The sequence below is a fragment of the Leucoraja erinacea genome, chromosome 13, assembly GCF_028641065.1.
Source record: "Leucoraja erinacea ecotype New England chromosome 13, Leri_hhj_1, whole genome shotgun sequence".
Classification (NCBI taxonomy): domain Eukaryota; kingdom Metazoa; phylum Chordata; class Chondrichthyes; order Rajiformes; family Rajidae; genus Leucoraja; species Leucoraja erinaceus.
In genome coordinates, this window is record NC_073389.1 from 15,517,512 (window position 1) to 15,529,957 (window position 12,446).

The 12,446-nt window shown below is 39.8% G+C and overlaps 1 protein-coding gene across 1 annotated transcript in view; it reads right to left on the bottom strand.

The window, feature by feature from the left end:
* gk (glycerol kinase) overlaps positions 1–12,446 on the bottom strand; it is a 61,989-nt gene that overhangs the window by 42,511 nt on the left and 7,032 nt on the right. Inside the window, exons 2-3 of the mRNA XM_055644535.1 lie at positions 11,798–11,871; positions 1,793–1,899 (exon numbers count right to left, since the gene is read on the bottom strand). Coding sequence (XP_055500510.1) covers positions 1,793–1,899; positions 11,798–11,871 — 181 coding nt within the window. The remainder of the gene's footprint in view (positions 1–1,792; positions 1,900–11,797; positions 11,872–12,446) is intronic.

A 12,446-nucleotide genomic window follows, 5' to 3' on the forward strand; every position in this document is an offset into this window, starting at 1 on the left:
TTGTTTTCATGGTTCATCCCTTATTTTGATAGTGCATTAGGATTTGCCTTCTTACTACTTTCTTGGCTTAATGTGCAGATATTATTCCAAACATAGAGCCTAATTGTCGACTTCAGGAGGCACAGCACCGACTTAGTCCCCCTACATATCAACGGCGAGTGTGTGGAGAGGGTCAACACCTTCCGGTTTCTCGGCGTCCTTATCTCTGCTGACATCTCCTGGACAGACAACACGACAGCGGTCATCAAGAAGGCTCAGCAGCAGCTGCACTTCCTGAGGGTTCTCAGGAAGCACAACTGGACTCTAACCTGCTGCTGACCTTCTACCGCTCGTCCATCGAGAGCCTGCTGACATACTGCATTACAGCATGGTACGGCAGCTGCACCATGGCAGACGGGGAGAGGCTACAGAGGGTAACTAGGACAGCACAGAAGATCATTGGTTGCCCTCTCCCCTCCCTGATGGATATTTACACCTCCCGCTGCCTTAGCAGGGCAAAGAATATCACCAAGGACAGCTCCCATCCTGCGTTTGGACTGTTCGACCTGCTGCCCTCTGGAAGGCGCTATAGGTGCATCAAAACTAGGACAAATAGACTCAGGAACAGTTGTTTTCCGAAAGTCATAACTACTCTTAACTCACACATGCACTTTCTTCACAGCCCAATACCCGGACTTCCATCTGTTCTATCCACGTACTGAAATTTGGAACTGTAATGTGTATTGTAACTGCAATTTTTAATATAAATTTTAAATATTTGCCTAAGAATACTACCTATTCATCCTTCACCATTTTGCCTTTATAGATATGTATATAGCGCCGCAGAATTGTGCACCTATCCCCACCCCCTTGTTTTGTTTTCTGTTTCTTGTTTTTTGTACTAAATCATATGTATGCACTGAGTACGAGCTGCTTTTAATCTCATTGTACATGTATAGTGACAATAAATGGCATATCTATATCTATATCTAATACCAACAATAGTACAATGCAGACAGTTGTACACATTTCAATAGGAGCTGAGTGCAAGTACAAAAGAACAGCAAATTATTAAAACTTAAAATGAATACAAAAACACAAACATTAGGCACTTCTGCACCTTGACCCTTTTTTGCCATTCGGCTGGATATGGTCAATCTGAATCATATTTATCTGACTCGGTTGTATATCCATTCATATCCTTGCTCTGCAGTCATCTTGAAAAATGTAAACTTTTCTCCGTGAAGATTCCCCCCCCCTCCCCCACCATTTCCATTACTCCCGTGTGCATTGTCGGAATAACTGAAGTTTATTTTCCATTATCATACCATTTCAGTCAATTCAGTCAGATCACTTGTTAAAATTCTATGTGAAAATTAATTAAATTCCTTATTATTTCTCTTTAATCTTTGGACAATTTTGGCTATTTACATCAAACCATTTCAAGACCAATAAATCCTTGCAAAGAGCGATGATGTGGTGAACCCGAAATGCCAAAATGCAGTTAAACCAATGAATTCCATGCAAATACAGTGTAACATTGCAATTGCAGCCCACTGCAAATATGAACACACATGGGTTTAACTGGAAAGTACAAAGTGGGAATACAATTTACTATATTATCTTAATCATGTGACTATTTGCAGGCAGAAGTGAATAAATGTGTTTTTTTATTGTAATATAATTTTCATTGCACAAATTGCTTGAATACTTCACTTCCATTGGCAATCTCTAGGAGCAATAAATTTTCTCAAACATGTCAACATATCACACTTTACCGCGCTTATTGTTAAGATTAAAAAAATATTTATACCTTTAACACTGGAAATATCTATGCCAAGTTGCTTCAATTTGTCACATGTCTTCTCAATACATTCAAAAACTGAATGCAAAATTTCCTTGGGATCCTCTTCCACCCATCTTTAGCAGAAAACAAAGAAAATGTATGAATAAAAATGTTTACACAGCATCAGCAAGCCATTCACTCTCTTGCATTTATTCCTTTAAATAAAATCATGCGTGATCTTTTGTTCACTTCCCTGCCATATCCCCATCTCCTTTAATTCAATGTGTACAAAACAAAATGATTACAGCCTTAAATATTTATCACAATAAAGTCTCGAACACTTTTCCAAGGGTGTAGAATGCAGATTTTTTTTGTATAAACCAATTTCTCCTTAACGTACTCCTGACAGTTCACCCCAATTCAGACTCCTGAAAGTGTCTTTGTTTTTGGCTCACTATTTGGAGGAACCAGCTTCTCAGCATCTATGCTCAACTTCCCCCAGAACTTTTCATGGCTGAATAGCATCTATCATTCATTTCAACTAGAGTATAGATTTTGAGAAAAAAGATATGCAATCATGAAGGGTTTATCGATTGATAGATACAGCACAGAAACGTGCCATTCGGCCCATCCAGTCCGCACTGTCTACTGTTCACCCATTCACAGTAGTTCTACATTATCGCACTTGCACATCCACTCCATCTGCACTATGGACAGTTTACAGAGGCCAATTAACATACAAACCCACACGTCTTTGGGATGAGAGGGGAAACGGGAGCACCCAGAGGAAAACCCCGCGGTCAAGGGAGAATGTGCAAACTCCACACATTCAGTACCCAAGGTCAGGATTGAACCCAGGTCTAGCATGGTGAGGCAGTGGCTTTACCAGCTGCACCACAATGCTGCTTACAAAGACTACCTGGTTCAGTCGTCTACCCATAATGGCTTGGCGTAGTATGCACACATGCATCATTATTCCCACAGGCAATGCGTGTAATCTTTTGGAAAGCAGCAATCAAGCTATTACAAGAAAAAACATGCTTGAAGGTTTTTCTCTGCATCTCAAAGACAATCGAGCAGGCCTTTTGAAAGTCTATGATTGATACATTCCCACCCAGTGATTCACCCCAATGGTTTGTTCAAGTATTGGCCATAAACCAAAGTTATCTACCAACATGTAATCCAATTTCATATTTCACAAATTGTACCTTTATACCTACCCCTCCCTGATAAATCTAGGTTGATGGCAGAATTATTGTTGTAATTTTAAATTTAGCTCTCAGGCTGGCAGCCCACACAAGCCTTTTTATATATTTCATAATATGATGAACTAGGATATGTTATTTTTTATGCATCTATTCAACATTTTACCCAGAGTGCTGGAGTCGGGCAAGGAGCTACACAAGTTATGGTTTTGGAGTCAGTCCAGGGAATACAGGGTGTGAAAAAAAAATTCCCAGTGTCTTTAGACTACAGAAAGACATTGCAACCTATCACCTACCAAGAAATACAGCAATAAGAATGCCGATGAGAATTTAAGTATCCCATAATGGAACCAAATAAACCTCTTGGCTATGCTCTCAATTGGATTTAATTAAAGTTCTCATGAGGCTGAATTTGTGGTTTAATTTCAGAAATGAGGGGCACATGTATATTGCGTCTTCATCAACCTGACAGAAAGTCTGAAAAAACTGTGTGTACTGAACAAGAATAGTGTGTTCCGTCCTGACAACAGCCTGAGAGCAAGACTGGAAGGATGAAGTCGAATGAATTGAAGTAAAAAATGGAAAATATCTGGGTCAGTTCTTGATGGATCTCTCATGCCATTGTAATCACTGACCGCTCACTCACCTCACAAATTACAACATTTGAGAACAGATCTGACCAGGTTCCTGTACATAGAAACATGGAAGTATTTTTATATCACTAATAAATGCTTCAGTGTTTAGACAAGAGATCTTGTTTACATTCCAGGAGCTGGGAGAGTATAGATTGGGGTGGGCTGGGTGGTTCACAGTAGAAGATAATGAATTATTGCGTGGTTAGGTATTTTGTTGTTGCATTAGTTCTCAGAAACAAGACAGGCAAGGCCTGATTGGGTGTAATGAACCAGATTAAGTTTGCAGACTAAATTATATTACAACCAACTAAAAAAAAAAAAATCATAATTTCAATCATTACTTCATTGGGTGAAGTACTTTAGGATATCTTGGATGGGGGGTGAAAGGAGATAGAAGACTTAAGCCATTTTAATAGCTTGTGAACTCTGAACTAACCAATTAAACTTTACCAAGTTTAACCAAATAAAAAGGTTATCTACATCGTGTTAATACAGTGAGTGATCAAGACCTTTGGAATCGTATTAGGGAAGGGAAGTACCATGGGGCAACCTGATCAAATCACTAAAGCAAAATAACAACTATCTAAGCAAAATAACAACTTTGAGGTGGAAATTAAATGCAACAAGATCCCATAAAAGGATGGTTTCTAGTCCAAATAAAGTGGGCAGGAAAAAATATTTGGGATATATTGCTATTGTTCCAGTGAACTAAGTAAACCGGAAAAGTATGGCTCAGAAAAACATTGCTTCTATTGCTGAGATTGTTAAATAAGGATGGAGCGACTGAACACCCTGAACAAATCGGGCCACAAAGATTAATTTACAGGGATATATTACTGCAGGTCCATCACCGATCTTCCAGCAGACTTCGTTACAGAGCCTTTCTTGATTATCCGTTTTGCCGGATCAGTGGTCCGACAGGACTTGAAAGGTACCGGAACGGCCCGTCTATGCGCAAAAATACCAGCCCATAGTCGGCCTCAGAAGATGGCTATGGAACGCATCTGCCAGTTCCAGCTGGGCCAAAGCTCCAGAATCCCGGCCGCAGAGGAGGCGAAATCAGAGGAGGTCAGCCATGAGAACGGATATGCCGGCTCAGGCCGGGCATGAGTTCCAGAGCCCCAGCTGCTGAGGGCAAATGGCCAGCATGGAAGTCCCGATGAGGTAGAGATCAGTAGCCTCACCCAGCCTAGGTGCCACATTTTCAGGGGGCAGGATTGCAAGTGCGCTCTTGTAATTTATTCCAGATTAAAGGAGGAGCTAGATCGCACCAGGAAAAAAAAAAAATTAGGTGTACGAGTATTTGTATTCCTTGACATTTAAATAATGGTTAAAGGATAATACGAGTGGGGTTTTGGGGATATAAATGGTATTAGGACAGGTACACAGACACAGCTCATTGGGCAATCTTGGACTTGCAGATTGCCAAGTTAGATCCTGCTGGCAAACTCAGGAAAACGTTTCTAAACACAAAGAATGGTAAAAGTTGAAAGAAAAGCCTTTTGCTGCTAAATCAATTTAGGTTAAAGTTTGAATTTGACATTTGTAAATAATTTGTTGACCGAGATAAGGATAGCATGGCACAAATAGAAACAGGTCACAGATATTCATTGAACTTATTGATTAGGGGTAGATTGAGAGGCTAACATTTTTTGACACAAGCGAGCAATGAATGACATTTGCACAATAACACAATGGGTCTTCTACTTAGAAGCCTTATGTTGCCCGTTATCCATATCAATGGGGTTGACCCTTTAAGTATGTTACTCTTCATTTAACTACTTCAAATGTTACATGCCAAGTATGTACCCACTTCAACAAATCAAGGGGTATTTCCATGCTATTTCTTACCCAAAATGCTAACACCTCTATATCTTTTCTTCAGATACGACTTTTCCCCCAGATTACACTTGTTTTTAAAGATGGTCAAGTAACAACATTCCTAACACTAGTCCCTGGTGACTCGTGTCCTTTGTCTAACAATTGATTTCCCCACATGGTACAATTACCGTAATATCTCCAAGTACCTTAACAAAACTAAGATTTGCCTCTTGTCTTAAGGGATGGATATTCTAGTTCTCGGGTGAAAGATGCAAATCACCACTTTGAGCACCACCACAATTGTATTTGTAGAATACAACACTCTCGCTGACAGCATAGGTGGGCTGCCGAGAGTGTAGGTGGGTCCCAGCGGGGGGGAAGAGGGTCGCTGAAAGCGTAGGTGGGACGAGTTGGTGGGCCGCCTGCTGCCACATGCGGCGACAGGCAGAAGATAGGATTGTTTGGTGCTTTGTCAGCACCAGAAACGAGGCAACTGTCGAGGTGAGGTCTGCTATACGATTTTACCGGGTTGTATGCAAAACAAAGCATCTCACTGTGCCTAGGTACTTGTGAACTGTATAATTGAATAATTTATAATTTAAATATATAATCCATTGTAAATACGTAAAACACTAAGAGGACATCTCTGACGCCTTCCAACATTAAGAAAGTAATCTTTTAATTGTAAGCAAAATAAAAATGGTAGTCTGCTGTAGAACAGCCCCTCAATTTAACCCAACATGTAACAAACCACAGGAAGTAAGGTGAAATAGATGATTAACCTCAAAGAATAAGTTACTTGAAGGTGGACAATTTTTATTTCACATAAAAATCAATCAGCACAAGCGCAGGCAGAGAAGTGAGAGTCGGCATGGAAAAAGCCAATGTATGGCGGGGACAATTCAAGTCCAAAGTACAATGATCAAGTTTGTGTCAGCTATTGCATGTTGTTTTATCTGTTCAATTATAAAATTTCAGATCAACTTCAAAGCCAGCTAACGAATGAACAACAAGCCCTTAAGCCTTATCAAGACGGAAAAGATTCAGGTAGGGAGAGAGATGATATGATTTTTATGTGCAGTGTTGTAAATCTTTGGAATGTTTTGTGATCGATGCTTCAATTTTCTGTGTTTGTAATCATAAAATATCATTGACTTGAAACATGAACTGTTTCTCAGACTACTAAATGCTGGTTGGCCTATACAACATTTCTGCCAATTTGTTTTTATTTCACATTTCCAGCGTCTGCAGTTTGCTGCTTTTCATAACCCATTTTAAACTTACGCAAGATACAAACATATTAGGATGCCTTTTGTTGTAACCATTACGGGGCAATAAGAACCAACTGAAGCTTAAAGCAGGTTTATGTGAAAACCTGGAATTACTTTGAGCTTCGGTACCTCCCTTTGCAACTGGATCCTTGACCTGCTCATCGGCAGATCTCAATCAGCGTGGATTGGTAATACCCCCTCCTCATTGACCATCAACACATGTGCACCTCAGGGCTGTTGCTCAGCCCCCTGATCTCCTCTCTTCACACCATGACTGTATGGATAAGCACAACTCCATTGCCATCTACAAATTTACCGATGACTTGCGTAGTCTTCTATCTTAACTTACTCTTTTGACATAGTTCTTTGATTCCGTTGCTATATAAAACTTAATTGGTGACAGTTTTGAATGGAGATTTTAAATAATTTGACCACCTTCTATTAAATATCATTCCCTCGTTTAAATTCTAAATTGCTGACCCTTTACCTCAAGGTCATGATTCTTGATTGTAAAGCCTCCAATAAGTGTTAACATACCAATCTCACTGCAGACTATTGTAAACAATCATATTTTGTGTTCAATGTTAATGAAAGCAATTCCAGAGAACGAAAATATAATAACATGTACAAGTTGTGAAAAGCAGGGTCAAGGTAATGTAGGTAATTTCCAGCAAGTCAGGAGTGCCAAGAGGAGAAAATGAGTTCATAAAGCATACTGTTAATCTCCAGCAGAAACAACCAGTTCCGATTTGAACAAAGAATGCAAGTTATCTGAAATTGTTGAATGTGATACAGCTCAGAGGTTGCAATGTGCACAGATGGATGACAATGACAAGATGGTGCTTCGTAAGCTGGTGTCAGCAGGCCTCATTGGCACAGTGCAGGAAGCTACATGCAAACATGTCAGATGAGGATTGGGGTGAAGAATCAATTCAACAGGCCACAGGAAGATCAAGGTCAATGCAGACTGAACTGAAAACAGTCACCCGATCGGTGTTTGACTTCCAGTGAAGAGGAGACCACATGATAAGCATCATCATTGAAACTGTAGCTATCACTGTTAAAGCAAATTGGCACTTAAGGGAGGTGTATTGTGGTTATTACACAAGCAAATCTGATGTGGGAACCTTTGAAGGATGATATATTACAGTTAAGGATACGTTGAAAGGTTTACAGAATGGAGACTGGTGGAGGCGCTGCAAAGTAGAGCAGGACAGATATGGCCTCACGAGGCACATGATCAGAAGATAACAGGGTTAGAAGATAATAGGTGTGGAAGTCAATGCCAAGAGTTAATTCTCAAAGGCTTGCCTATGGTATCATAAGTTCAACAAAGCCCTTTGAGTGGTCATGGCTCCGCAACTGTGTCCCCAAATCTCACATTGTAATCACCATATATTAACACCACTGGATTCACAATTTTCCATCGCTGATCTAGTAAAACGTCTCCATTCTTCAAGACTCAGCCAAGATTCACACTTCATTTCATAATTACATCTAAGCAGAGCATTAACATTTGCCAGCTATTTAAACAGGATGCTAACATCACACAAATTGATCAAAGTTCATTCAATAACATTTCTCTCTTTTTGAGTATCACGGATCAGTGGTCTCAAATGATAGTCAGTGCTCATTTTATACCACGATTTACAAAGCAATGAAACCATAAACCTAATAATAATGGGCAAGCTATTTTAACGGCATTGCTGGGAACAATGTTGGAATAGATTCTGAGGTATTGTGTAAACCTTCACCAAGAAAGAAAATATTATTTGAGGATAGTCAACAAAGATTTTATGGGAAAATTTAATCGACAAATTTGACTGAATTTTGGCAAGGCTTTGAATAAGATCCCATGTAACCAGTCAGTCAAAAAAAAACTCTTCGGAACCAAGAGAGTGGCAAATTGAGTTCAAAGTTAGTTCGATAGCACAAAATAAAAAGTAACGATTGATGGAGGCAGAAGAAACTGCAAATGCATGGATGGTTTTCTGTTGGATGGCTATGATGCAACATAGCATAAAATTCAACACTGATTTTGCTATATTTATTAATTCATGTATTGTCTTTCTGCTGGCTGGTTAGCATGCAAAAGCTTTTCACTGTACCTCGGTACACGTGACAAGAAATCAAATTCAACTCAACTTAGGGCAGTAGAGTTGCTGCCTTACAGCGCTTTCACTGCCAGAGATGCGGGTTCGATCCCGATTATGGGTGCTGCCTGTGCAGAATTTGCATGTTCTCCCCATGATCGTGTGGGTTTTCTCCGAGATCTTCGGTTTCCTCCCACACTCCAAAGACGTACAGATCTGTAGGTTAATTGGCTCGGCATAAATGAAATTGTCCCTAGTGTGTGATGGGTAGACGTGCAGGGATCGCTAGTCTGTGTGGACTGGCTGGATTGAAGGGCCTGTTTCAGCACTGTATCTCTAAAACTAAAAACTTAAACTAAATTCAACTATGCAAGTAGAATAATAGTCAGATGATGACAGTGAAGAGGAAACAGCGAGATGATTTATAAATTTAAAGGAAGATTGGAATCCCTCTTAATTCCCCTGTGATTTATAGCCGGCAGAAAACACAGATATCAGCTCATCAAGAACAAAGTTGCAACACGGGTTGTGCTGCAGAGGACTCAGATGTTAAGAAAGACAGCATTAGACTGTGCACAATGAAAAGCTCAGTTCTTTGCAAAATATACTTGGAAGTCTGCCAAGATGCATGCTGAAAACAGGATATACAGCTCTGCACACAGCTGGCAAATATCCTGCTAGAAACATTGGATTATGAATATTCACACAATAGTGGACCCAACGACAAAGCAATGATTAAGGATTGACATTGGAACTATCACTGCAGTATGGGATACGGACATCATAGTCACAAGTGCTACAGCAGAATCTCAGTCATTGTCAAGCAAGTTATTTGGACGTTCTTGCAGACGTCACAACATTGAGCAATCCATTCCAACAGATCACGGAAATTACTAATTTACTTTTGTAAGGGAGTATAACAATGCTGCCTTGATGCACAGTTGTCTATATATCTGCCATTGACAACATTACTGCCATCACAATCACCCAGTATGAAGCTCCTTCCCATGCTTGGAAAGGACATTCCATATCTCTGCCTTTTAGTCCTAAATCACTCTCCATGAAAAGTCTGGAGATTTCCTTTCTGGGGAGCCCTGTGAAGAACACAAGGATGGGCAAAAGTGAGCAATTCAGACTTCTATGCTGTTTTGCCCATCGATAAGCATCTGCAACAGGTCCGTATCATTGCTTATTCAAGTATCTGTATAAATCTCTCAAACACAATGATTATATCTGCCACATATAGCAGGAAGATCCAGATTCCCGTATCGCAAGAATCTATAGTATTCTAAGTGACCTACAGATGTAGACATACCTATGCAACATACTGTGTATACTTCTACACAGCATGCAGTAGACCATGAATACATTAAGCAGGCACTGAAAGGACACCCAGACCAATAGAGTACTTGGCACAAAAAGTGTAAGTAACTCAGCGGGTCAGACAGCATATCTGGAGAAAAGGAATAGGTGACTTTGGGGTCGAGACCCTTCTTCAGACCTTGGCAGTTTGCTCCACAATTGTTTCCACAAATACTGTGTATTATGGGATGCAAGATCTTTTAGTGCCAAAACACACTGCAAAGATACAAATGCGGTGTCTTATATTTTAAAAAAAGTTAAGTATCTCACAATATAAACCTCTGAAGGGGAAGTGGTCAGAAAACATGTCGGATACCGTCAGAAATCCTGGGTAAATGTTGAGATCATGCGCCCACAGGAGAAAGCAGACCATCTTGCATAACTCAAAAAGACCATCAATGCATAACTCAAAAAAAAAGTTAATGAAAGTTTTGCAATAGCCAAACAGAACAGTGCAGTGTTGAGTGTCTATTTATGAAAAAATCAATCAATAATCCTACATATGGAAATTGAAGGAAGTTCACATATATTGTTAAATGCTGTTTTCTGCTGCATTTGGATTAGGCCTTGAAAAAGACGCCTGTTTAAAAGCACACTTTACCATATGCTTAGCTGATAATCAGCCACACTTGGCAAATGATACAATTAGCACGAGTCAGTAGCTACAAAACTCAAGATTTCTTCTGCAGTTGTACAGGGCCCTAGTGAGACCACAACTGGAGTATCGTTTGCAGTTTTGGTCTCCAAATTTGAGGAAGGCCATTCTTGCTATTGAAGGAGTGCAGCGCAAGTTCACGAGGTTAATTCCCGGGATGGCGGGACTGTCATATGTTGATAGAATGAAGCGACTGGCCTTGTATACACTGGAATTTAGAAGGATGAGAGGGAATCTTATTGAAACATATAAGATTATTTAGGGATTCGACACGCTAGAGGCAGGAAACATGTTCCTGATGTTGGGGGAGTCCAGAACCAGGGGCCACAGTTTAAGAATATGGGGTAGGGCATTTACAACGGAGATAAGGAAAAACTTTGCCACCCAGACAGCTGTGAATTTGTGGAATTCTCAGCATCAGAATCCAGTGGAGGACAATTCTCGGGATGCTTTCAAGAGAGAGTTAGATAGAGCTCTTAAAGATAGCGGAGTCAAATGATAAGGGGAGAAGGCAGAAACGGGGTACTGATTGTGGTGATCAGCCATGATCACATTGAATGGCAGTGCTGGCTCGATGGACCGAATGGCCTACTCCTGCATCTACTGTCTATTGTTAAATACATCATTATGACATTAAGTTAGGTCACAACAGAATACAATCAAAGCATAACATTGCCATATTGAACACATTAATAACGGACTATAATTTTTTTGAGGTGCCCCATGTTCCACTGAGTAAGAAAATTAAAATACCAAGCACAATAATGGGAAAAAGGAAGAATTAGACAATGCCAGTCAAGGATTCAGCAGGACTTCTCTATCCATGATCTTTTTCTGTATATATTCGGCTGCAGACTTATTTTGTACAAATGATCTTACTTTAGAATGTCATGGTTATTAATATTCCCCAACAGTTCTGTGTTTTAAATCATACACAAATATAACTACTGGATATAATGAGGAAACTTAGTGCGCATCTGAATTACTTACCCTGCATCTGGAAGGTGCTGTGTAATTTCCACTTGATGCTCAGCCACAACCTTAGCCGTCTTGGGATTGAAGAGCTGTGAAAATGGTGGTTAAATAGTGTCAACTCCTTCAAAGTACACAACAGGCATTAAAACATAAACACTAACATTCAAACATACAACTGCATGTATTTGTTGCCAAATTACATCGTGTCACCCACGTTCACTGTTGGAATCGACACGAGAAACTGTAAGAAGACAAAGCATCAGCAGCTACACATTTCAATAAATCAAGTGCTGAAGTACATTTATTAAATCAAGGGGATAGACATTGTTGGAACATTAAGTGAAAAATTTGGGCAGATTGTACTCGATCTAGCCTTGGTCTCCATGTTTTCAGGCAGACAAACAAGTCCAATTTTCCTAAACTGTACAATGGCTTCAGGGATTGGAATTATTTCACTGTCTGTAAATAGACACACGCATTCAAGAAAGGATTCAAATACATAACAAAATTATAAAAGATAAATTTACTTCAAGTATAATAACCTACAATAAAGAGTAAGAAAAACAATCGATCAAGGTTGGTAACCCCAATCAAACGAAAGATGGAGTTGCACATTATATTGCACATATGGCTGGCATAAAGTTAGGAGGGGCCGGTTGGTAGT